The sequence below is a fragment of the Protopterus annectens genome, chromosome 6.part1 (genome assembly GCF_019279795.1).
Source record: "Protopterus annectens isolate FY-2018-M chromosome 6.part1, PAN1.0, whole genome shotgun sequence".
In the NCBI taxonomy this organism is placed as follows: domain Eukaryota; kingdom Metazoa; phylum Chordata; order Ceratodontiformes; family Protopteridae; genus Protopterus; species Protopterus annectens.
The window spans coordinates 47,656,334-47,684,273 of NC_056738.1; the positions used below are offsets into that span (position 1 = coordinate 47,656,334).

The 27,940-nt window shown below is 44.0% G+C and overlaps 1 protein-coding gene across 1 annotated transcript in view; it reads right to left on the reverse strand.

The window, feature by feature from the left end:
• Positions 1–27,940, reverse strand: part of GTF3C2 (general transcription factor IIIC subunit 2) — a 2,978,836-nt gene that overhangs the window by 1,993,718 nt on the left and 957,178 nt on the right. Inside the window, exon 6 of the mRNA XM_044075341.1 lies at positions 17,038–17,115. Within this exon, the coding sequence (XP_043931276.1) occupies positions 17,038–17,115 (78 nt within the window). The remainder of the gene's footprint in view (positions 1–17,037; positions 17,116–27,940) is intronic.

Consider the following 27,940-nt stretch of genomic DNA (forward strand, 5'->3'; position numbering starts at 1 on the left):
CAGTTTGCATAGATTTAGCTTTATCTCCCATCTTTTTAAAAACTTCCTCAGCTTTGTTGCCAAACAGGCGGTCCTGATTAAAAGGGAGCATCCAACAATTTAGCTTTAACATGATCAGGCAAAGATTGCTCCTTAAGCCAAGCATGTCTTCTGGGCACAGACCCAGTAACAGCAGTCCTGCAAGAGGCCTCTAATGAATCAAACCCACTTTGCAAAGTATGTTTTCCAACTTGTTTAGCAGAATGCATTAAATCCTGTAATTCTTTATTTTCCACACAGTCAGCAATCAACATCATTTTCTGTTTAAGCAGTCCAATAACATGTTGCTGATACTTTAACATATGAAACTGGCAGTTTAAAGCCCTAATAGCCAAGGCTGCAGAAGTGTAAACCTTCTTACCCCATCTATCCAGCGCCCTGGAGTCTCTATCAGAAGGGGTAGGATTTTTAGCAGTTGAAGCCTTAATGCCCTTGGGCCATTGTGAAATAGTATCTGGATCTGCAATAGGATTTTTAAAAAGGAACTTGTGGGACTCGGGGACCCTGTAGTATCAGTCAGGTTTTCTGGGAGCAGGAAGCAGGGAATCAGGGGCCAAACTAGATTCCGAAAAAGCATCATCAACAATGTTTAGTACAGGAGGAATAGCTAAAGGCCTATGCTGAGGTAAGAGAAAGAAATCCCTAAGCCTTTTTTGAATCAGAAAAATCCTGGCTTTTCCAGTGGAAATACTCCCTTAGAGTATGTAAGGTTTCCCCAAAAGAAAAATCCTCAGGAGGGGAAGCAGAGGGAATGGAGTCCTCTGCATCAGAATCTTCATAAGTAGATGAGAGCAAATCCAGATCATCAGAAGAATCAGAAACAGAATCCTAATCAGAAGATTCATAATCAACTTCAGTCCTAGGCCTCTTAGAAGGGGGGGGGGGGTGGCCATCCCTGATTAGAGTTATTAGATCTTCAGCCATTCTTATAATTTGTCTTTTAGGCATAGAGGCCTGAGCATGTGGCCTGGGCATCGTTTTTTTAGGCATGGGTCGAGATTTAGGCCGAAGTAAAGAAGGAGGTGTCGGTTTAATATGCAAGTCTGTAGGCCTGAATACACCCTCAGAAGCTGGTGCTTGCACAGCGGCTTTGGACCCATCCAAGGTAGAGACATCCGCAGGTTCCATAGTTGAAGCATCTCACGGCATACTCAGAATGGGTCTCAGTAGAGGCCTGCGAATCAGAAGTAGCGGGTATAAGGGGCTGCGAAAGTGCCTCACTGAGTACCGGCGAACTGGCGACTGGCTTAGGAGAAGCGTCGCTGGCAATTTCGGACCTCAGTGGCCTGTCTTCATCTTTGCATTTTTTCGGAATCCCGGTAGTCGGATGTCTAACCAATGACATTTCTGGATAATTAAACCGAGAAGCGAAATATTTAGAAGCGAAAATATACCGACGACGGATAGTGCGCTGATTAAATAAAGCACAAAACCGACAGCAAGGTACGTCGTGGTCAGGGCATAGGCAAGGAATACAGTACGAATGAAAATCTTTATGAGGTATTTGCTTTCCACAAGTAATGCAATTATTAACTTTTACTGACATCAGTAAGGAGCAAAAAAAAGTTTCCCCAATGGGGTACTTAGCTTTAGTTTAAGATTTCGGTTCTGAAACTCAAAAACAAAAATTTCAAGAGTCGGCCGACTGGCATATGTGAACTGCTTCTGCTTCAGGCACCACACGGCAAGAAAGACTGATTGTAATGGCATTGGCTGCATGTTTTATACCCCTGATGACCTGACGTCATAGAAGAAGGGACAGCAACCGACGTAGGACCCAAGACTTTGTTAATCAGGCCGACTGAGGGCTACCTACAAGCAGACAACCCAAATGTAATGACTGCAACAGTGAAACATGAAGAACATCCCTGTAATATCTATCAGGTTTTCTGGGAGCAGGAGGTAGAGAGTCAGGGGCCAAGCTAGATTCTGAAAAGGCATCACCAACAATGTCTAGTATAGGAGGGATAGCTAAAGGCCTGTGCTGAGGCAGGAGTAAGAAATCCCTAAGCCTAATTTTAAAATCCGAGAAATCCTGGCTTTCCAAACGAAAAGTATGCAAGGTTTCACCAAAAGGGAAATCCTCTGACAGAAGAAATAGAGTCCTCTGCATCAGAATCCTCATAGGTAGATAAGGGTAAATCCTGGTAATCAGAGGAAACAGAAATTTCAGAATCCTGGTCAGAAGTATCAAAAGCAAATTCAGTCCTAGGTCTCTTAGAGGGGGAAGGTTGGCTTCCCTTGATTAAAGTAATAAGGTCTTCAGCCATTCTTTTTTGTTTTTTAGGCATAGAGGCCTGACCATGTGGTCTGGGCGTCGGTTTTCTAGGCATGGTTCCAGATTTAGGCCTTGAAGAAGAAGATGGCATTGGTTTAATATGCAAGTCAGTAGGCCTGAATACACCCTCAAAAGCTGGTGCCTGCACAGCGGCTCCGGACCCATCCAAGGTAGAGACATCCGCAGGTTCCACAGTTGAAGCATCTTGCGGCATACTAGACTCCGAATGGGTCTCAGTAGAGGCCTGTGAATCTGAAGTAGCGGGTATCAGGGGCTGAGAAAGCACCTCACTAAGTTACCTTCAAACTGGCTTAGGGGAAGCGTCGTTGGCAGCTATGGACCTAGTCGGCCTGTCTCCGTCTTTATCTTTGCGTTTTTTCAGAATGTCAGTAGTCGGATGGCTAGCCGAAGACATACCGGAATACTTGAACCGAGTACAAAATATTTAGAAGTGTAAATATACAGACAATGAATAGTTTTTTGCTTAAATAAGGCACTAAACTGACAGTGAGGTACGTCGTGGTCAGGGCCTAGGCAAGGAATACAGTACGAATGAAAATCTTTATGAGGTATTTGCTTTCCACAAGAAATACAATTATTGACTTTTACTGACATCGGTAAGAAGCAAGAAAAAAGTTTCCCCAATGGGGTACTTAGCTTTAGTTGAAAACTTTGGTTCTGAAACTTGAAAACGAAAATTTCAGGAGTCGGCCGACCGGCACTTGCGAACTGCTTCTGCTTCGGGAACCGCACGGCAAGAAAGACTGATGTAATGGCATCGGCTGCATGCTTTATACCCCTGACTACCTGACGTCATGGAAGATGAGACAGCAACCAACGCAGGACCCAAGACTTTGAAAATCAGGCCGAATGAGGGGCTACTGCAAGCAGATAACCCAAATGTGATGAGTGCAACAGTGAAACACGAAGAACATTTGGGAAGTAGAGTCAGTATATCCTGGTATACTGGAAGGGAATGTATTTTTCTTCCTTCCCCTTCCTCTGCACCACCCCAGTCTACTTCTTTTAGTGATGTGCTTTGGAAAGTTTCCTATAGAAGGGACACTGCTTGGAAGCACAGTTCCTACTGTAGCTGTAGAAAGGATACCCATGCTTGACAGAGCCCATGTTTTTTCTCTTCTAGTTTTTAGAGATTTCCTGTAAGGGCAGCTAACCAATAAATCATTACGCAAAGGTGGAGAAATCCAGTAACTGCCTCTCAACATTGTTTGGAAAAGCCTCTAATTTTAGCCAGAGGTGTCTTCTACACATCTGAGCCTGTTACTGCATCTCTAACATAGGTACTGATAAGGTCGTGCCCACATTCATCAGTAGGTTTTCCAATTTTAAATACTGTTTGGTTAAGCCTAATGACCTTATTCCTTTATGGTTTCAACCTGTACTTCAGAATCCATATCCTCAATCTACCTGAAAATGTCTTTAAACTCATGATAACACGAGTTTAACCACTTATCACTCTGAAGGCGAAGGTGATACAAAAGTGCATGCATTTTTGGCCTATTTACAACTCTGCCCATCTAAGATCATTATGCAGCATATTGAACTGAAGTTAACAGTGACCCCCCCCCCCATGACTGCAGGATTGACAGTTCTTCAGCCCAGAAGAATCTACCAAATTTTTTTTAGGCCGAGGACTAGGAGTCAGGCTATAAAGAGTATGACTTAAGAATAACCTCGAAGGCTTAAAAATCTAGAGCACTACACAAGATTCCCAGAAAGTCCAGGTCGATTTTATGAGACACAGAAATTTCCTTGAAGCTCCACTTATACCTCACCCGCATCAAGTTTAGAGTTATTATGAAGCAGACGTCTTCCAGAAGGCAGCCTGATAGCAGTTTGTCACAGCACCAACAGGAGAGGAGATATGCATGGAGCAAGCCAAGACTTCATCCAATCTGAAGTCTGAGTTGAAATGGTGAGAGCGGTTTCATTTTTTTCCCCCAGTTCTGAAAGATGATTTCCTTATGGATTAATCTTATGCTGGGCAATTAACATATCTAAACCAACCTACAGTAATCAAAGGTAGCAGAGACAATGGCCATCACCTGTAAGGCAAGCATCCAATCCTTAATCACTGGTACTCACATACGAAATGATAATATGCCCTGTCATCACTGAAGCAAACCAAATAGACATATCTGGGTGAATCCTCCAAGGTTTCCTGCACCAGGATGGTACGGATATCCTGGGGAATATCCCACGTGATAATGCAAAATGACTTCTAAAGGAAGAATGTTAGTCAAAGGCATCTAGAAACCACTGTCCGAGCCAGGAAGTTTTGTTTACTTTGAGACTAATCAATAACAAACTAGGTTCATATTACCTCTACTTAAAAGGATCAAGACAGGTAGTGCCACTGTATAAAAAATTTGTAGTTCTGCGGGCAAACAAGCCAACGCATTATCAATGCAGGATGGATCAACTAATGCCTCCTCTTCTCTGCCTATGGAATCCTTATTATCATGGACTTTTCCTTTTCTTCTGAACTTTTTCTTCTTTCCTATGGAAACGATTACTAAGGATTATTCCCAAAGACAGGAGCATCCCATCGACTAACACAGATTATTATTTTTGCTCAGAGAGCCTTTAAGCTTCAAGCCCTCCAATGGAACATCTTTCTATTGAAAGTAGCACAGTGCTAGTAGTAAGACACCCCACTACCCCCCCCCCCCAAACAAAGGGCACTGTTAAGTAGCAGTGTTTTGAGGTGTTGTCTTCCACGGGGAAATTTCTTAGTCATTTTTTCTGGGGACATCATGGACCTCAGAAACCAATCTGCAAAGTAAAAGTAAACTTAATTACTAGACAAATTATCCAAATATCAATCAAGAAAACAGGTAAACAACCAAGCAGTAACCCTTTTCTATCACTGTGAATGTCACAAGAGTGCTCCCTGGTACAAATTGAGAACTAAAAATAGTATGGGCTGCCATCCATTTTAGCCATCCATTAGTCAATGTCGTGGGCTGGGAAGGAGGCCATCTCTATACTGGGGAAGTCGATGCAAGCCTACAACTAATTCCCAATGTATGTACCAGAAATATGCAATTATACAGCAGCAGCAGTGATCCAAATGAATACAATTCTCAGTTTTCCCACACACACACAAAGCTATCTGCTGAACTAAGCTAGGGTGAGTCTTCCACACTTAAATCCTAGGCTGAAAGACTGTTCATTATTAGCACCTTTTGGCTCCACTGATTGGTTTTCTTCATCCAACCGGGATAAGGAGAAATGTGGTCGAGACCTCTTGACATGCTGTTCAGTGACCAATTACGTGTGTATATATGTGTAGCTGAAAGGTGGGAAGACAAATCTCATTCCTTCAAGTCCCAGAGTAGAAGTGGTGGAACAGCAAGAGGCCAGAAACCTGCCATTTGCTATTTTGAGGATAATTCTAGAATATGAAACAGAAAATCATGTTTGCCACCTGCATATACTTCCACACAGGAAGGGAAGATGGAACAAGATCCACCTGATAAAGCAATGGAAAAAGAGCACATCTCAGTAGTTATTAGAAAACAACATTTTGGCAAAGTGTCTCTAGATATGCTTTTTTTTCCCTCTCACACACACGTGTGTGTGTGTGTGTGTGTGTGTGTGTGTGTGTGTGTGTGTGTGTGTGTGTGTGTGTGTGTGTATATATATATATATATATATATATATATATATACACACACACACACATATATATACACACACACACACATATATATATATATATATATATATATATATATACACACACACACACATATACACACACATATATATATATATATATATATATATATATATTTATATATAGAGAGAGATATAGTTATATATTTGGTTTCACTCCATAATCTCGAATTACTGAAATCTCGAAATTTAGTAACCCAAGACCATGAAGCTGAAAACCAGAATGCCGAAAGTGCTTAAGAGCGAATTCTAACATCTCAAATCCACGCTTATGCATTTCCGGTACTTTGCGTGTAGTGTTATGGTGCCTGAAACCGCAGGTGAGTGTTTGTGTATGTGTTTTTGTATGTTTTGTGTGTGGATAAGAGTAGGAAGGTGCAAGTGTGAGTGTTGGATTTGTTGGTGTTTGTGTATGTGCGATGTGTATTTGTGTGCGAACAAGTGGAGGATGGCATGGTGTGAGTTTTTTTTTTTTTAATGTTATGTGCGACCTCGGAGTTGGTATATATAAGTGGGGGGTGCAAGGGGGCTTGCCCCCCTGCTTATACATAGTGTAGGGTTGTGCGGTTTGTGTGCTGTGGGTGGAACAGTGTGTACGTTAAGTGGTATATGGATGCTCGTGATTGTGTGATTCGGGATCGTGGGTTTCGGTGTTGTGAATGGTTTGACTTCATAGCCTTGAGTTACTGAAATTCGAGATTTCAGTAATTCGAGATTATGAAGTGAAACCAAAAATAGATATATATATATAGATATAGATATAGATATATATATATATATATATATATAGATATATATAGATATATACATATATACACACACACCAGATGCAACACATCACCGCTCAAAGAAGGAAAAAGAATGCTGAAGGGACTGTAACAGGATTGGAACCCCCAAGGCATATATTCGGGAGATGAGCCGCAAGCCTTAAGGACTGGGTAACTTTGTCTTAACAAGCAGTTATAATGCAAAAGGTCTCTGCCAACTTAAATTCTAAACTGAAAAGTTCGGTAGGTCACTAGAAAAATGTTTCAGAAATTCTGGGCAACACCACTGTAAGGTCAATGTTTGAAAATTAGAAGTTATGTACCTACCATAACGTTCCATGTTAGTTGTCTTCTCTCACCTTCTTTCTTGCTGGTTGGGTTCGGAGCCGATCCTCGTCTCCGACTCGGCACTTGCTAAGCTCCAGAGTCACTTTTACCAGCTCGAGGCAGCCCCATATCCCATGATGCAAGGCGGTAATTACCCAGATCTCCTTTGGTACCTAGAGGGAGACCTACCTAGCATAACAAACTTTCCACTAAGGAAAGAAGAGAATAAGCCTAACAAAGTTGTAAGGGGAACCAGATAACTAAACTAGAACTAACTGGTGCCCAAAGAAATAAAATCTTCCAGAGCCAAGGAAGATCAAGGTCTGTCCAGGCAAGGGGGCAGGAGGGAGGGTCGCAAGAAAGAAGGCGAGAGAAGACAACTAACATGGAACGTTATGGTAGGTACATAACTTCTAAATGTTAAGTTGTCAATCTCGCCTTCATTCTTGCTGGATGGGACCGCGTCTCTAGCACCTCTATCCTGGGTGGCTCAATGGAACAGACTCTTGAGAACCGTGGAACCAAAACTGGCTCTATCCCTGGAGGCCAAATCCAATTTGTAATGAGAAACAAAGGTATGAGGAGTGGCCCAAGTGGCTGCTGCACAAATAGTATCTAAGGGTAGCCTAGCCTGAAAGGCTGTAGAAGTGGCTAAGCCTCTAGTGGAATGTGCCTTTGGTTTTGAGCACAGCTGTTTGCCCCTAAGTTGATAAACTTCGGAAATGGTGGAAGAAAGCCATCTAGACAAGGTCACTTTGGAAACAGGGAGGCCTTTCTTATTTTCAGCATAAGAAAGAAAGAGCTGATCAGACTTTCTGAATTGTTTTGTTCTGTCCAAATAATATCTGAGTTGGCGGTGAACATCAAGATAATGTAATTTTTGTTCCGATCTGTTGGAGTAATTAGGAAAAAATACAGGGAGATCAATAGATTGGTTTAAATTTGTTTTTGAAGCAACCTTGGGCAAAAAGGATGGATTAGTTCTCAAGGATACTCTGTCCTTGTGGAAGACCAAATATGGGGGACGAACAGAGAGGGCATGAAGTTCTGACACTCTCCTAGCCGAGGTAATAGCGACAAGGAAGAGTGTCTTCCACGAAAGAAACTTTAGTGAGCATGAAGCAGCTGGCTCAAAGGGAGGAAGAATTAAGGATGTCAGCACTAGATTTAGGTCCCATTGAGGAGGAGGACTCCTGACAGGAGGTTTGAGGAGAAAAACTCCTTTCAGAAAAGCTCTACAAAGCTTGTGGGACATAATGTTGTGATCGGCAAACCCGACATGAAAGTTCGAGATCGCAGCCAACTGAACTTTGACCGTGGAAGATGAAGAACCCGAGTGAAAGATTTCCGCTAGAAAATCCAAAACTGCATGAACAGGGGCAGTAAAGGAATCTATGTTCCTTGATTTCGCCCAAAGGGAGAAGCGTTTCCACTTGCTAGTGTAAATCCTTCTAGTAGAGGATTTAAGGGAAGCCACTATGATATCCCTAACAGGGTTAGAGATCATAGGAAGCCTGGCTAAGGAAGGAAGTGGAGCAACCAAGCTGTGAGGTTGAGAGAAGGAATGGACCGATGCAGCTGACCCGATTGGTGGATCAAATCATCTGGCACTGGGTCCAGATGCCACGGCTGCACCAAAAGGTGACGATGGAGGAATGGAAACCAAATTTGTAGAGGCCAATACGGGGCAATGAGAATCATTTTGGCTCTCAAAACAGTAGCTTTCTGGAGTACCTGTGGTATCAATGGAAAGGGAGGAAAGGCATAAAGAAGTCCCTGGGGCCAATCTTGGGTAAGAGCGTCTCTGGGGGGATGACCCGGAAGTGGGAAGAGAGAGAAGAAGGCTGGGCATTTGCTGTTTTGGGGAGTAGCAAAAAGATCGCAACATGGGCGGCCCCACTTCTGAAAAATCTCCTCCAGTATAGATTGTTTGAGAGACCACTCGTGAGGCATGAGTATAGCTCTGCTCAATCTGTCCGCTAAAATGTTGGTTTTCCCAGGGATATGCGTTGCTACCAGAAACTGATGAGAGGAGATCGCCCATTGCCAAAGTCTGAGAGCCTCTCGACACAAGGGGTAGGACTTGGTTCCACCCTGCTTGTTGATGTACCACACTACGGACATGTTGTCCGTGTGAACTGCAATTGTTCCCAAGGGAAGAAAGTCGTTGAGGGCTTGCAACGTTAAAAGCACTGCTCTCATCTCTAGGACATTTATGTGAAGGTGGTATTCGAACGGTTGCCACGTCCCATGAACCATCCTGCCCTGATAATGACCCCCCCACCCGATCAGGGAGGCATCCGTAGTGACTGTGGCTACCGGGACCGGGGCAACGAAGGGTCTGCCCTGATGAACCTGGGGAGAAGAAATCCACCAGGATAGGTGGTTTTTGCAAGTTTGTGTCACCAGAATTTGGTGACGCATGGGAAGTTGTTGGTAGGACCATTGGGTGAACAACATCCATTGAAGGAGACGCATGTAAAAGCGGGCCAAAGGAAGAAGAGTAATGGCAGCTGCCATGAGGCCCAATACTTTTAGGACCAGTCTGGCTTGCACCTTTTTCTGCTGGCAAGGATGAGCACATGGTTTTGGATATCTAGGATTCTCTGGCTTGTGAGGTTTGCTGACATCCGAACAGTGTCTAAATTTGCGCCTATAAAAGTAATAGACTGGCAGGGCAATAAGGAGGATTTTTCGTAGTTGACCGAAATTCCTAATTGAGTGCAGAGATTTAGGGTGTAATCCCTGGCTTGGAGAAGTTGATGCCTGGTGGTGGCTGAGAGGAGCCAGTCGTCGAGATACGGAAACACCTGGAATCCTTGACGTCTCAGGTGAGCCGTGACCACTGCCATGCATTTGGTGAACACTCTGGGGCTGTAGTGAGACCAAAGGGCAGGGCTCTGAATTGAAAATGACTGGACCCCAGCCGAAAGCGGAGAAACCTTCTGGAGCGTCTGTGGATTTTTATGTGATAGTACGCATCCTGAAGGTCTATTGAGCACATCCAGTTGTCTTTGCCCAAGAAGGGCAAAATCGATTGAAGTGTGACCATCCGAAATCTTGTCTTTTTCACAGACTTGTTGAGTCTGCTGAGGTCCAATATTGGTCTCCAATCTCCAGTCTTTTTGGGAACCAAAAAGAACCTTGAGTAGATTCCGGGCTCTGAATGGTCTGTTGGAACTGGCTGAATGGCCCTTTTGTCTAGAAGCTTTGATACTTCTAATTTTGTGATTTCCCATAGACCGGGTGGAACATCTGGAAGGGAATTTTTGTGAGTGAAGGGACTTTCCTCGAAAGGAATCTTGTAACCCTCGGATATGATTGACTGTACCCATTTGTCTTGTGAAAGGGAAAGCCAGGCTTCTGGGTACAGCAATAATCTTCCACCGACTGCCTCCAAGGATGGACAGTCGGGCAACACCTCAGGGATGCTGGAAGGGCTTGTCAGAGAGAGGCTCTCTGCTTCCCTGGTTTTGCGGACCCCCTCTGCCCCTAGGGCGGCGTCTGTTATTATTACCCCCTCTGCCCCTAGGGGTAAACTGACCACGTGTGTCCGGCGTGACTCCCTGAGATTTACGGAACCACATCTTTCCGCCCTTCTGTCCTTTAGGGTAAGGCCTAGAAGGGGTGGAAAAACTGACTCCTACGGCAGAAAGGGTCTTGCCATCTTGCTCACACCTGGTCAACGTATCCTTCACGTGAGGACCAAACAATGTTGATCCATCGAAGGGAGAGTTTGTGAAGGACGCCTTAAAGGGATCTGCAAAATTACAGAGCCGCATCCAGGACTGACGTCTAAGAGCCACTCCTGTCCCTGCAGCTCTACTCGCTCCATCTGCTGCATACGAAATCAGCCGCATGGAGGAGTTGGCTATGGAGTTAAGGATTCCTAGCTGAGAAGCAATCTTATCCTGAGCCCCTGCAGCTGTAGGATCCTGTACTACTTCACCTAATTCTTTAAGGATGTCCCTTTGAAGTCTGGTGAAGTGACATAAATAATTCAGCGAACGCATGGCAAAGGTCGCTGAGGAAAACATCCGCTTACCATACCTGTCCATGGTCCTAGAATCCTTGTTAGGAGGATGGACTGGTACGGAAGGATCTGCAAGTTCCTTCTTGGTGGCGGCCGCCACCACCATGGCATCAACAGGGACACCTTTTGTAAGAAATTGTTTCTCGGAAGGGGCTGTAATAAATTTAGAAGGCCTCCTGGGAACTGGTTCTACGGAATCAGGAGATGCCCACGCCTTCCGAGCTATCACCTCCATGAGGGGGTCGAAAGGCGGAGACACCCAGGAGGTGGAGGGTTGAGATCCGAACGCCTCTAGGTATACCAACTCATCCTCGGAGGGATTAATGGAGGGCCAGTTTTCCCTCTGTTTTAGGAGTTCTAGGATGTCTGAAAAAGAGACATCCTCAGAGGGGGATCTTGGGGACCCCTCCGACTCATCTAAGTCGGTATCTGAAGTAGTAGACTCAGGGGAGTCTAGGTGCTTCCTCTTACAGGTCCTCTTGCGCGGAGGATCTCCTGACGGATCAGGAGAATCCTCGGAAGAGGGGGTTCTTCCCAGTGGGGAAACCTGAGGCGGTGGATCTCTCGGTCCGGGAGCAAGAGAGTGGGAAGAGACATCTACAGGCACCGTAGAGGGAGGAGCTAAGGGGATAGACTGCTGACTGAGCCCAGGGGCCAGCACACTCCTCATCACCTCGAAGGCTCCCCTCCCAGGGAGATCCGAGAGACCCCGCTCCGAAGAAACAGGGACTCCCGGGCCCACTGAAAGGGAAGGCTCCGAGGCAGATGTCGGGGCCGAGCTCACCAAGGCCGAAGCCCCGAGGGGAAGAGCAGGGTCGGACAAGGGTCTGATTCCACTCACCCCCTCGGAGCAGACCAGGGAAGCCCGACCACTGGATCCCTCCAAGGAAGGTCTCGAGGAGGAGATAAGAGTAGAAGCTGAAGGAGCAGAAAGGGGAGGTATCTGTCCCGCAGCCATAGCAGTAACTATTCCCATAGACTCCGGCTCCGAGCTCTGGAGGAGAGTCGAAGGAGGAACTTGAAGAGGGTGTGGACTAATAGTCGTCTGTTGAGACGGACTATGAAGCATTTGGGCTAGTGCCTGTGATTTTAACAATCTGCTTACCACTCTCTCCAAATCATGGTCTGAGAGCCTGGAAGACCTAGATGATCGGCTCCGATGGCTCCGCTCCGAAAGAAGAGGAGAGGCCGGAGCCAACAGTATCGGCTCCAAAGAGGGAGACCTGGACCGCTTCCTCGACGGAAACATCGGAGCCGAAGAACCCTCGGTTCCAGACGGCGCCGACAACTTCTCGGCTCCAAGTCTGGTCAAGGATGTATCGGCTCCGGCCGGAGCCGATACAGGCAAGGAAATAATGGTATCGGTGCCGGTCGGCGCCAATACCGAAGCCTTAGTCACATGGTGATCAGAGCCGGTCAGAGCCGACACCAATGTGGCAGTTAAAGTATCGGCACCGATAGCCATCGGTGCCGAAGATTTAGTCAAAATAAGATCGGCTCCAGTCGGAGCCGATCTCGACTCCAAATGAGTCAGAGCCAAGGCCGGAGGCTTAGAAGCAGAAGCCTGGGCCTTGGAGGTCTTAGAGGGCTTGCCCGAAGCAGACTTGGCCGAGGAGCCCTCCGGTTTAAGAAGTCCTCTCAAGATTAATTTATTTCTCCTTTCCTGCAGGACTCTCTGGCTGAAAGAGTGACAGATAGCACAGGAGTCCTGCAGGTGGAGAGGTCCCAGGCAGTAGATACAAAAAGTGTGACCGTCTGTCAGAGACATCTTCTGACAGCACGAGTTACACTTCTTGAAGCCTGAGACCCTCTGTTCCTTGGACATAGTGAGTACACACACACACACACAACTCACACAGTCCCAGACTCAGAAATTTTAAATTAAAAGGGGAAAATATAAACCCACACACACACCCTGACAGGAAGGGATGGGAAGGGAATGAAGGCCCGACTAAATAAAAACAAGTAGGGAAACAGTAAAACTAGACTAGCGACCCTACAACTACCTAAAAATGACCAATATACTAATATATAAGAGAAAAACTAGGAATGGGGTGTCTAACAATTGTAAAACAATTTACTTACCACGAGCTGGCAAAAGGAGTACCTCATCAGCGAAGCGGCAAACGAGATCTGGGTAATTACCGCCTTGCATCATGGGATATGGGGCTGCCTCGAGCTGGTAAAAGTGACTTTCGAGCTTAGCAAGTGCCGAGTCGGAGCCGAGGATCGGCTCCGAACCCATCCAGCAAGAATGAAGGCGAGATTGACAACTTAACATTAAGGGTCATCTTATATTACCACTCTTATCTGACATTAAAAAAGGGACAGCTTGGTAATGACGTAACAGCTAATGCCTTAAGATCACTTGCAGAGATGACTGATATCAGAAACAAAAACAGCAGGACAACCAATCTCTTATATGTTTGAAAGAGTACTAGAGGAAGAAAATCTTGCAGTGAAATGATATATACACACAAACTAGGGAAAGCTATAAGAAAAGGAAAAACTAAGCAAAGGAGGAAGGGAATGCTGCAACACTTGATAACAGCCTGTCTAAACATTCAGATCCAGGTGTTCCTATTTTATGCCATTTCTTGCTAGGATTTGTTTTGCCTCTCCAAAGCAGACCATCAGCTGGTATCAGAAGCCTCTCCTTATCCAATCCTATGTTATATGAATGAAAGTTCATATAATCGATCGCTCTAATGAGCGAAAATCCCGGAAATCAAAAACGATACTGTGGGGGGCTGTGCCACCCACACTAAATATATATTCCAACTCCCAGATGGCACTACAGTGAGGAAAGGGCAAATACTCCAATCTTACTGCGATTCCACAGCATGCATCTTGACTTCCAGGATTTCGATTATATGAACTTTCGTTCATATAAAATATAGACACCCCCCCTTATCCACTGGGTCAATCAAACCTATCAAGCTGAACCTTCTTTGACCACTACTTGGAGCTGGTAATAAGACTGAGGCACCCCAGGGCAGTAAAATAATGTAACTGACTAGGACTTTGGTATGCCCCTACATTTATTTATATTCGTTTACCAGGGTACTGCACTGATCTCAGTGGATGATTTGTAGGAACAGCCCAGGTGAACAGGATCACATAAGAAATGAAAAAAACATATTTAAAGATACAAGGATATGCCAAAAACATACATATTTACAGATGCAAGAATATGCTACAGTATTTAGTTCAAGAAACAGTTTACAGCATTTACATTCTCTTTTCCCATATACACAAACATCTAGTTTCAGGAAAAGGACACGTAATGGGTCCTGCTAGCATATCATCCCCACCCCTGCAGTGACTGAGCCACAGGCTTGCCTTCATAAGGAAAACCACCAAGCACATGTCCCTGACCTCCACACCAGAGATCAAGGATGAAGTGTGCCCAACTATTTGCCCCACCAGGATGGGCATATCAATTCTCTTTGCCATCACCAACTGCCAGATTTGCTAATCAAACTATCTCCTGGGCTGAAGTTAGGGCTGTACTGCTTTTTGCTCCAGGCATGGATGGTTCTTTTCCAAGATTTCAAGGTCTACTTATCAAAGAATTAAACCAAATGAAACCCAAACAGCTCTTAATCTGACGTTCTTGGAGGAGATGGTCTGCTGCTAAAGCAGTTATTAAAGTTCCACTCATACCTGGTTAAAACTCTAACAGATTTCACAGGTTTAATGTTCTAAGCTGAACCTAGATACCACCACATTTACAGTGAATGGTTACACTTCATGATCTGCTTCCCAAAAGCACAGCTACCTGGATAAACATTAAAGAGAAAAAAGGGGAAGGGTGTTGCAGACCACCACAAAGGCTTAAGTTTCATGCTCTCCATAACAGTGGTTTGCAAAAGACTGAGCATTCGTTTTTTGTACTGCGACATATGGTGCCTGTAGCTCCAAGATGCATTTTCTTCCAGTTTCATTTTACTTTCATCCCACTTGCTCATTACATCCTTTGCATTTACATCACTCTTTACCCCAGTGTCTATTAACTTGCTATGACCCATGGCATCAAGGTAGGGTTTGCATGCAAATGTTTCCATAGATTTTAACAGCTGCATCTCCACTCACAGGTGGGAGAGTCTCCCTTAAAATCTATGGGCATATTCCACAAGCCAACCCTGGCATCACTGGGGATTTAGATTTTTGGGTTCATACTTTAATAAAAGGTTCACAAAACTTTTCATAAAAAATAACCTCAAAATATTTTGAGTGGCAGAGTGGAAATGCATAAATGTCCTTGTCTAATGCAGTATGCAATGGCTTATGTAATCTCCAACAAAATACTTAAAAATGTTCAAAATTACATCAGTGTCCTCTCTCAAGGAACTGTTAAACAATACTACAAGAACAAAGTGACATTACACTCCAAGAATTTATTTGGAATGCAGGTTAGAGATTGCCTTCCCTATCAGGGATTGATATCAGAGTATAGGCAAAGAGAAATAAATGGGGGGGGGGGTTCTAAACGAAAGACCAGCACTGGTAGAGTTTTTAATAGAATCTAGAACAGAAGCTGCCATTAAAAAAGAATTAGTGGAGGATATAAAATACTGCATAACTATAAGAATCAATCAGAGGATGTTAGAAAGGATTGTGAGAGAGATTGGATAAGCAATTCACAAAGAATGATCTGAGGGGGGTGGCTCCCAAATATGCAACAAAATCTAGAAGATTTAGGATTTTTGCCTGGAAATGTTTACACAGGTATTTTATACCCCCAAGTAGACCCCATAGAATGTTTTCTCAGGCAGACAGTGAATGCTGGAGGTGTGAGGGGGAAGAAAGAGGTAATTGGGAACATATTTTCTGGGAGGGCAGTGACTTGGTGGACTTTAAGGATTCCTTGTGGGATGCACTGTTGGGAGATGTGGGTGGGCAGATTGGTCTGACTAGGGAGATGATTTTTCTGACCTATGATACAGAATCAGAATTGCCTAGGCATGGCAAGGCCTTGTTGTGTCTAATAATGCTGGCTGCCAAAAAAGCAATTACTAGAAAATGGAAATCAAAATCTAAACTAACTACACTGGAAGCAGTGAATACAGTAACAGAGATAAAACAACTGGAAGTGAATTCTTTAAAAAAGGGTAAGAGCAAACTACATAGGAAAAATGGGAATTGTGGGAACAATACATAGAAGGGAGGAATGAGGTTTAAAAGGTGTCAGGACTTAAATGAGCTATGTAATGTCTGAGTGAGAAAGATTGGGTATATTATAAGTGATATATAATGTATGCAACTGGGAGTGTCAGTGTGGTTTGTGATGCAAAATGCTTGCAACTAGGATTGTGTTAGTGTGGTTTGTTTTCATTTATATGAATGTATGACTGCCTATGTAGTAAGTGATGGTTTAATAAAGATGTTTCTTGTTTAGAAGGCAGGAATTGAATAATTTATATAATATTGCTTGATGTATAGCAATATATGTGAAGTGTAATGTTTGTCATGTTAATACAGTTTGATTAGTTTTACATGAATGTAAATTTGCTCATGTCACAAGTGATAATTCAATAAAGGTGTTTGAAAAAAAAAAGTGACATTACAAATCCCCAACTTCACATGTAATAAAAACATTTTTTTCAGCAGAAAAATGACAGTGGCAACAGTGTTGATATCATAAATAATGCAAACCACAAAATATATGAATTAAAATTCTTTAGAAAAAAGATAACAGTAGTAGGTGCAATCACAAAATATAAGCAAAGAAAACAATTATGAGTCTTACTAACATAACAGTACCCCTACACTGACTGAGATCATACTGTTAATGGTGGCACATCTTACTACAGCAAACCAATAGCAATTCAGACCACTTTTGTTTTTGCTGAAATAAACAAAATATACTAAAAAGATGGAAAATGTACCTTTCAGTTTGTAAAATCCAGTCTCTTGAATTAGGAATCCACTCAGGAAATTCCCATGTTGAAAACAAACGGTCCCTACTGTTAAAAACAACATGTTCAAAGCAATCCCACTTTCAATGATAGTAGAGTAATCATATACATACACAACTGTTCACAGCTGAAAGACATTGCATTCATTTAAATATTTAAAGAGCATGAGCTAAACAGCAGAGCTATAACTGTGTCTTTAGTGAGCAACAGAGAGTATTAAACTTTATAATCACACCTGTATTTTGCTCTCCAGGAATCAAGTTTCAAGTTATTGTGCTCAGAGTAATGTTACTTTTTGACCAGAACACATGAAGCAGTCAAGAAGCTGTCTTAACAGTAAAACCATCTACATTATTTTACCAAGTAGCAAATATTATGTACAGTTAAAAACAATACAACACAGTACAACATAAAACAGTGCAAAAAACATCAAGCTAATTGTAAATGCAAAGCTAACAAGATGTTAAGAAAACTCCCCATGTATTCACCATATCAGCTGATTGGTAAGCAGTCTCTGCACAATGCATTAACAGTAAGCCTTTGATTTCTCAAATCCCCTATGCATGACACATTACCCGACACATTAAAAGCGACTTGCACCTTCTACAGGCTCCATCATGAATCATCAGGCTAAGAGGGCATGCGTAGCCCTTGCAAGCCCTAGTTCACCATTATACACTTAGGAGACACACCAGATACATGCAAACAAAAACAAAATAAACATATTAATATACGCCTAACTTACATAAAACTTCTTCCACTCTGTCCAGACATGAGAAGGTGGGATTCATAATAAGAACCACCTGGGAAGGCCCTTCTTACAAATGAAGTGATAAAGTGAATGCATACCTGATACAGCAGACTGAGGGCCCTGTGCAGAAGGTCACCCATGTAAACAACCCCAAACAGTGCAAATCAAACTATTTTGGGTGACAGGAACTGAAAAAGTCTAAAACGCAACAGAAGACTGTCAATAACAAAATAACAAAAAACATACTGTCACAAACTAAAACAGTCTCAGAATCTAGCCCTCCCATCATGGCATAGTAAAAAATTAAAATGTATTGAGCTTATCAGTTTACCAGTAATATAGCTTTTCTCTGGTTATTATACAAGCATTTCTTGCATCTGTTGAAAGCATTCCAGGGAATTAAAGCAACAGAGAGAAAAACTGTCAACATCCAAGGACAAAATCCACAAAGAATGGAGCGGCCATATAGCAGGGGTCTCTGAAGAAATTGCTTCCAGTAGGCTTGAGAAAAGACTGATCAGATGCACATCAGAATCTTAAAATGCAGACTTTGGAGGAGTGTATGCATACTAATGATATGAGAGTGGAACAAATTGAGGAAAACTCTGGATAAACAATATGATATGGCAATTCTGCAAAAATCAGATGGGGAAACCGGATCAAGAGCCAGGATGGCAGAATGGGAAGCATTCCAGGAAGACATGGTTGCTAAGCTAACAGACTTGGAGGGCTGGGAAAGAAGGGAAAACCTCAGTTTTATGGCTATACCAAAGGTAACTGGAGTCATGGACTCCACTGGATTTTTAAGGCAATAAAGTAAGCAACTAGACTGATGTGCAGCAAAGTGATTTACTCACTGATAGAGCACAAAAGAGTATATGCTGCCAACAGCAAAAGCAGAAATCAGCTAACTATAACGGTCAACATTTCTTGTTACATGAAATGCCTCTTGCTAAGTTATAACAGGAGTACAAAGTGCTGAAGATGGAGAAATCAAGCATTTACATGGAAAATATTACTATGCCCAAATGTGACAGAGTGGTAGTTTATTCCCTCTATTAAAGTTTGTAAAGCTGCTAGTTTAAGATTTAAACTACTGTATTTCATAGTATTTAAAGTTATCTTCCCTAGTGAGAATAAGGCCTTTTTTGGATTCAGAGACAACTATGAAAGAAATTAAAAAGTTCAAATAACTGAAGGGATGTGACAATGTAACCAGCGACTCATTCTCTTCATCGGTGTACAACATAGCAGGAACTAGACGCCAGTAGGAGGAGTAAGAGATTTTTTAACATCTCATTATTTAGGCAAAAGGTGGTACCCAGATTGAGAGATGCCAGTGTTTTTTTCTAAAACAGTCAGACGTAATCTAGAATCTGTAAGGAAAGAAGGGCAAATTATAAATGAACATCCTACTGAGGACCAACAGTGACTGCGAAGAAAGATCAAGAGAAATAATGTTTGTGTTAATGCGGCCAACAGCAGAGGCTGTAAAAGTATTATGACTTGGTTTAGATTTCAGTGAAATTTAGTGCTTAATTGAAGCAAGTTATCTCATTCTGTGTTAGAAATGCTTTATAAAAACTGTGAGAGCTATAAAACAATTAAAAGAATTAGGTCACTAAAATGTTTTTCCTTCTTTTCTTGTCTAGTTGTATTTATTTTCTGGTTTCCTATACACTGTTTTTACTGCTCATGGAATTAACAGTATAGATAAGACTTTTAACATGATCAATTCAGGTTGGACTGCAGCCATGTGAAACAATTTTATTCCCTGTTGAAGAGCTTAATCTTTAACAATAGTTTTCTCTCTGTTTAAATGGAGAAATATCTGTAATTGCTCATGATATTAGCAAAATGTTGGACTGCTAATTCATGTTATGCAACTTCTTCAGCTTTCTGTTCCTGTAACTGAATGTACTGTATTAGCGCAGGAAATTCAGAGGGCATGCCTACTCTGTGCGTGTGTGGGAGTGGGTGAGGGGGGGGGGGCAGTATTGCAAGTTTACAGCTGAGGCTGGCTGAATGTTTAGAGTGGCAGGGGAACTTGGATGAATGGAACCTTGAAGGAATTTAATCATATTACATACAGACATTAGGTAAGCATAGTATTAAGAAACGTTCATGAGAGAGGAGTAAGAGGTATCTTTAAAAGGGTAGTATCTAAAATGAATTTTGGATGCGAAAATGCAGATTTTTTTTTTAAGCAACTAATAACTGTTTACATTTCCTATAGGTTTATACATGCCAGACTACAAATGCAGTAATTAAATTTCTACGGGATGGATTATGTGAAGTTTTTTTTTCTTTCCTTTAAACGAATTTCGCTGAAATGATTCTCAGCAAGTTGTGCGTGTGTATGTGTATGTGTGTGTGTGTGTGTGTGTGCGTGTGCGTGTTTGGTGGAGAGAACTGGAATGAGTTGGTTCAACTCTGTTATCTTAAGAGTAGATCTGCAACTGCTTGATGTTGTACCAAGTAAATCCCAAAAAGTTAGCCAGTCATTTATTATGTATGGGAAGACCTACCTCCCTTGCACTCGGAGGTGAACTGCCATAATTTTGGTGAACACCTGTGGGGCGGTGGTGAGACCAAATGACAATGCTCTGAAATGGAAATGACTCGCTCCCAGTTGGAAATGGATAAATCTCCAGGATTGCTTCTGTATTTTTATGTGACAGAAGGCATCCTAGAGATCTACATAGCACATCCAATCATCCTTCTTCAACACAGGTAATATGGACTACCCCATGATCATTCAGAATTTTGTCTGTTTCACACACCAATTGATGTAGCTGGGGTCTACGAAACTTGTACTTATCTGTATCACCTTCTGAAGCACACAGCGGACTGAGCAAGCTGACGTACAACTGCAGCAGAGACGTTCTGAGGTCTGTGCGTGCAGACGTCACATTTACGGCCCTGAGTGTGATGTCCCATGCGCCTGACAGCAACCAAACTTAAGTTTTGGCATAGGAGCCGGACGTTTGGGTCGCCTGAGGTGAAGGATCCCACAAGTGAGAATACTGCAACCTGTGAATAGAAGGAAACCCTGTAATAGACTCCAGATCCTAAATGTTCTGGAGGACCTGTTGGATGACTCTCTTCTAGCAGCTTTGAAACCTCTTTCATTGCAGACTCCAACTGACTGGGTGGAACGTTGGAAGTTTTTTAAATTTTAATTTGGAGGGTACAAAAGGAATGGTATATCCTCTAGTTATTATCCTTAGCACCCAGGAATATGAGATGATGTTCTGCCTGGCGTGTGGGTGTAAGACTGTGGGTCCCCAACTGCCTTCAGAATGCAGCAGTCAGGTACACCTTCAGGAGTGCTGGAAGGGTTTCCATGTGAAGAGACTGCAAAGAAACCTTTAGTTATGCTGTCTGCATCTGCCCTTTGGGATGACATCCATTTGAGTTTATTCCCCCTCTGCTCGAGGAAGGGACTGTTTTCAGGATTGCCTTGGCAAAAATGAAAAGTTATGTACCTACCATAACGTTCCATGTTCGTTGTCTTCTTCTCGCCTTCTTTCTTGCTGGTCTTCTTTCGGCTCCGACTCGGTCAATACTAAAGCTCGAGAGCTAATTCCACCGGCTCGAGGCTCCCCTATATCCCACAATGCTAGGCGGTAACTACTCAAATCTCGTTTGATAGCTAAAACCAAGCAGTTCTAGTCTCCATATTATGGAGAAGAGAGAAAAGGAACCCACCTCTATATAAACCTGTATGTAAGCTACCACAAACATAAAAGGGAGAAAAGAGGTGGTAGAACATGTGGGAAGGAAGCCCCAATGGAAGATCCCAAAAATTCCTATCGGTCTGTCCAGGTTGGGGGGAAGGAGGGTGGGACGCAAGAAAGAAGGCGAGAAGAAGAAACTAACATGGAACGTTATGGTAGGTACATAACTTCTCAATGTTAAGTTGTCAATCTCGCCTTCATTCTTGCTGGATGGGACCGCATCCCTAGCACCTTACCCCGGGTGGCTTATCGGAACAGACTCTTGAGAACAGTGGAACCAAAGTTGGCACGGTTTCTGGAGGCCATATCCAATTTGTAATGCGAGATAAAGGTATGAGGTGAAGCCCATGTGGCTGCTGCACACATGGAATCTATTGGTAGCCAGTCCTGAAAAGCTACAGATGTAGCTAATGCCCTGGTTGAATGAGCTCTAGGTCTTGAAGGCAGTTTTTGATGTCTGATTTCATAGATGAAGGTAATTATAGAGGAAAGCCATCTTGAAAGGGATACTTTACAAACTGGAAGGCCCATTTTCCCTTCCGCATAAGACAGGAAGAGCTGGTCAGATTTTCTGAACTGTTTAGTCCTGTCTAAATAATATCGAAGTTGGTGATGAACATCTAGAAAATGTAACTTTTGTTCTGACCTGTGGGAATAATCAGGGAAGAAGACAGGGAGATCGATAGTCTGGTTTAGATTTGCCTCAGAGGAAACCTTAGGCAAGAAGAACGGATTAGTCCGGAGGGACACCCTGTCTTTATGGATAACTAAGTAAGGAAGACGACTGCAAAGAGCATGAAGTTCAGATACCCTTCTAGCTGATGTTATGGCTACTAGAAAAAGTGTTTTCCATGAGAGCAACTTAAGAGGGCATGAAGCCGCAGGTTCGAAGGGGGGGGGGATCAAGGACGCTAGGACTAAATTCAAGTCCCACTGAGGTGGGGGATCTTTGATTGGGAGCTTGAGCAAAAAAGACACCTCTTAGAAAGGCTTTGCAAAGTTTATGGGACATGATACTGGAGTCCAAAACACCTACATGAAAGTTAGATACAGCAGCTAGTTGAACTCTAATGGTAGATGAGGAAGAACCTAAATGAAAGAGCTCTGCCAGGAAGTATAGGATAGACTGGATAGGTGCGGTGAAGGGGTCTATATTTTTTGATGCTGCCCAGAAGGAAAAACATTTCCACTTACTATTGTAAATCCCTCTGGGAGAAGACTTGTGAGAGGCTATCAGGATGTTACGGACCGAATGAGAAATTAAAAGGAAGCCTGGCTAGGGTAGGAATCGGAGAAACCACGCTGTGAGATTGAGAGATTGGAGGGAGTGGTGCGGCTGGCCCGACTGGTGGGTCAAAAGATCTGGTACTGGGTCCAGATGCCAAGGCTGCTCCAAGAGTTAATGATGCAGGAACGGAAACCATATCTGTCGAGGCCAGTAAGGGGCAATGAGGATCATAGTGACTCTCAAGGTGATAGCTTTCTGAATTAATTGAGAGATCAGTGGAAAAGGGGGGAAAGCATACAGAAGTCCCCGGGGCCAAATCGTGGACTAGAGCGTCTCTGGTTGGTTGGCCTGGTAGAGGGAAGAGGGTGAAGAAGTCGTGACACTTGCTGTTTTGGGGAGTAGCAAAAAGATCACAGCAAGGTCGGCCCCATCTTTGAAAGATTTCTTCCAACACTGATTTTTTTTTAGAGACCACTCGTGAAGCATGAGAATAGCCCTGCTCAACTTGTCCGCAAATCACATTGGACTTCCCGGGAATGTGCGTTGCTATCAGAAACCGCTGAGAAGAGATCGCCCACTGCCAAAGTCTGAGTGCCTCTCGACATAAGGGATAGGACTTGGTTCCGCCCTGTTTGTTAATGTACCACACTACGGACATGTTGTTCGTCTGAATTGCAATAGTCCCTGTGGGAAGACAGTCCTGAAGGGCTTGCAACGCTAAAAGCACTGCTCTCATCTCTAAGACGTTTATGTGCAAGTGGCACTCGAAAGATTGCCACATGCCCTGATAATGCCCCCCCCCACCTGATCAGGGAGGCATCTGTTGTCACCGTGGCGATTGGGGGGGGGTGAAGGGTCTGCCCTGAAGAACTTGAGGTGATGTCGTCCACCAAGACAGGTGATTCTTGCATGATTGGGTTAGCAGAATGATGTGAGACATTGGGAGCTGTTGGAAGGACCATTGAGAAAACAGCATCCAATGAAGGATCCGCATGTGAAAACGAGCTGGGGAAGAAGTGTAATGGTTGCCGCCATGAGTCCTAATACCTTCAAGACTACCCTGGCTTTGATCTTGTTGCATTGAAGCAGAAGGTAAACGTGTTTGCGGATATCTGATACTCTTTGCTCTGTCAGTCTGGCAGAAAGATGAACTGTGTCTAAGGTGGTGCCTATAAAGGTAATAGACTGACAAGGCAGATTTTTCGAAATTTACTGAAATGCCTAGAGCTTGGCAAGTTTGAATGGTGAAGTCTCTGGATAGGAGAAGTTGACGCCTGGTGGTGGCGGTGAGGAGCCAGCCATCTAAATATGGAAACACCTGGAATCCTTGACATCTCAGGTGAGCCGCGACCACTGCCATACATTTGGTGAACACTCGGGGGGCTGTAGTGAGACCAAAGGGCATGGCTCTGAACTGGTAGTGACTAGCTCCCAGCCTGAAGCGGAGAAACCTCCTGGAGCGTCTGTGCATTTTGATATGGTAGTACGCATCCTGAAGATCTATTGAGCACATCCAATTGTCCTGACCCAAGAAGGGTAGAATGGACTGTAGCGTGACCATCCAGAATTTTGTTTTCTTCACATACTTGTTTAGCCTGCTGAGATCCAGTATTGGTCTCCAGTCCCCTGTCTTTTTTGGTACCAAAAAGAATTTGGAGTAGATTCCGGATCCTTGCTGGTCTGCTGGGACTGGCTGGATAGCTGTTTTTGACAGCAGCTTTGATATTTCTAACGCTGCTAGTTCCCTTAGACTGGGTGGAACGTCTGGAAGGGATCCTTTGGGTTGGGATGGGATGTGAATAAAGGGGATTTTGTAACCCTCGGATATAATCGACTGTACCCATTTATCTTGAGTGAGGGAAAGCCAGGCTTCTGGGTACAGTGATAATCTTCCCCCGACTGCCTCCGAAGGTGGACAGCCGGGCAGCTCCTCAGGGATATAACAGTCCACAGCACACAGGATCCGAGGCTAAATAATCCAACAGCAGGCAATAAAATCAAGTTTCTTTTAATTCCAAAAACAGCACACTGTTATAATATGTGACTATTTAGTTTAATTTTGTATAGGTTCACTTGTTCTTCTTTCACCTTCTTGTTCTTCTTCTTGTTGTTGTTATTAGGTAGTGTTGTGACATTAGTCAGAAAGCTCCCTATTTTTTGCAATGTCACTGTAAAAAGTTTGATTTATTTATCATTTATCTATCTATTTTAGTTTTTGGAATAAGAAATGAGATTTAATTTTAATTCCAACTTGTAACAATAATTAATCATTTCAAATTTTAAATTTTTTTTTAATTTATGATATACCTTTATGAATTTTGCACTGACAAGGCACTTTGCAGGGTATTATTACCATTATTGACTATATTAAGAAGTATTTCTTACACAAACATATATATTCAACTTGAGAAACTGTTTCTCTTTGTACTATGTTTTTAACACAATACTATCAAAGGTATTAACTTCTAATTGATGGGTGGAGTTACCATTTAATTGTACTAGTTATTTAAAACTGATGTGTAATGGATAGCTCTGTTTGTTGCCTTGAGAAAGCCTAGTAATATACTGGGTGAAAGCGCTTGGCTTATCTGTGTTGCTGTTCTATTTAGAACAGACTACGTGTGCTGTTTTTGGAATTAAAAGAAATTTGATTTTATTGCCTGCTGTTGGATTATTTGGCCTCCGATCCTGTGTGCTGTGGACTGTTATATTCTTGGTTTATTTCGACTTGTACGTTCTTAGCTCTTCAGGGATGCTGAAGTCTCTCTGCTACCCTGGTTTTGCGGACCACCTTTGCCCCCAGGGCGGCGTCTATTGTTCTCCCCTCTGCCTCTAGAGGGGAATCGACTTTGTGCATCAGATGAGACTCCTTGTGGTTTGCGGAACCACATTTTTCCCCCCTTCTGACCTTTGGGATAAGGTCTGGAAGGGGTAGAAAAACGGACTCCCACGGCAGAGAGAGTCTTACCTTCCTGCTCGCACCTAGTCAATGTATCCTTCACCTGAGGTCCAAACAACATTGAGCCATCGAAGGGGGAATTGGTGAAGGACGCCTTGAAAGGGTCCGCAAAATTGCAAAGCTGCATCCAGGCGTGGCGTCGTAAAGCTACACATGTGCCTGCGGCCCTACTCGCCCCATCGGCCGCATATGAGATAAGCCGCATGGAGGAGTTGACAATCGAATTCAGGGTTGCCAACTGGGAGTTCATTTTATCTTGGAACCCCTCAGCCGTTGGATCCTGTATAGCATCACCCATATCCTTGAGTAAATCCCTCTGGAGATGGGTGAAGTGACACAAGTAGTTCAGCGACCGCATGGCAAAGGTCATTTACCGTACCTGTCCATGGTCCTAGACTCCTTATTAGGAGGATGGACAGGTACAGAAGGATCGGCTAATTCCTTCTTAGTGGCTGCGGCCACCAACATGGCATCAACAGAGACACCTTTAGATAAGAACTGTTTCTCTTTAGGGACTGTAATAAATTTTGATGGCCTCCTTGGGGTAGGTTCCACCGAATCAGGGGCCGTCCAAGCCTTCCTTGCCACCACTTCCATGAGGGGATCAAAGGGAGGAGACACCCAGCAAATGCCTCAAGGTAGACTGACTCGTCCTCTGAAGGGTTAAGGGCAGGCCAATTCCCCCTCTGTTTAAGGATTTCAAGGATGTCAGCAAAAGAGACATCCTCAGAAGGGGACCGAGGGGGAACCTTCAGATTCCTCCAAGTGGGTGCCCGAGGTGATAGACTCAGGGGAGTCGATGTGCTTCCTCTTGCACTGTCTCTTCCGAGGGGGTTACCTTGTCGGATCAGGAGAAGCCTCAGAAGAAGAGGATATTCCCAATGGGGAAACCTGAAGGGCTGGCTCTCTACGGTCTGGTACAAGGGGGGGTGGGTAGAAACCACCGCAGGCACTGAAGAGGGAGGAGCTGACAGAGCCGGCCGTGGGGTAGACACGGGGTCTAGTACGCTCCGCATGACCTCGAAGGTGCCCTGATCAGCCAGGGCCGAAGGTCCCCGCTCCGAGGCGACAAGGACCCCCCGGCACCGACAGGAACGGCTCCGAGGCCGATGTCAGAGCCGAACTCACCAGCGCCGACGCTCCGAGAGGGAAAACGGGGTCAGACAAGGGTCCGATGCCACTCACCCCCTCGGAGCCGATGAGGGAAGCCCAGCACCGAGATCCCTCCAAAGAGGAAATCGGAGCAGATGATGGAGCAGAAAGGGAGGGTATCGGCTCCGACGAGCCCCTGCTCCGAACTCAAAGGAGTCGGAGGAGGAACAGAAGCAGGGATGGCAATAGCCGCTGACTGTTGAGTAGGGCTATGCAGCATTTGGGCCAGTGCCTCGGACTTGAGAAGTCTACTCACCACACTTTGTAAGTCATGGTCGGACAGCCTGGAGGACCGAGAGGAATGGGACCTATGGCTCCACTCCGACAGAAGAGGGGATGGAGCCGATGGAAGAGGACCTCGACCTCTTCTTAAAAAGGTGGCTCCGATAAAACTATCGGAGCTGACTGAGTCTCAACACCCTCGGCTCCGGCCGGAGCCGAGGTAACAGTTTGAGTCTTCGAAACACCGACTCCAGCCGGAGCAGATGTCGAAGCAGTCTTAATGCTCCCAGCGGACAGCTCTGAGTAGTTACCGCCTAGCATTGTGGGATATAGGGGAGCCTTGAGCCGGTGGAATTAGCTCTCGAGCTTTAGTATTGGCAGAGTCGGAGCCGAGGATCGGCTCCGAACCCATCCAGCAAGAATGAAGGCGAGATTGACAACTTAACATCTGATTTTTCTGAACTATATTTTCTAACTACCCCTTTGGTTCCTAGAAAAGGTTCTCTGAGAGGTTGGAGAAATGGATTCCAATAGACAGGGTCTTACCATCCTGCCCGCTCATGGTAAGCACTTCTTTAAACTACTGGCCCAAACACAGTGGTGCCATCGAAGAAGGCATTAACACAGAACATTTTGAAGCTTTCAGTAAAATCATAGAGATACAGCCAAGCATGTCGGCACAGGTAATGCTAATAACCTATTACTCTAGCTGTATCTGCTGCACTAGAAAGCAGTTACATGGCTACACTGGCAATAAATTGAAGGGTAGACAGTTGGGTGTCCACTCTTTGTTGAACATCTGAAGGCAAACTACCAGAGAG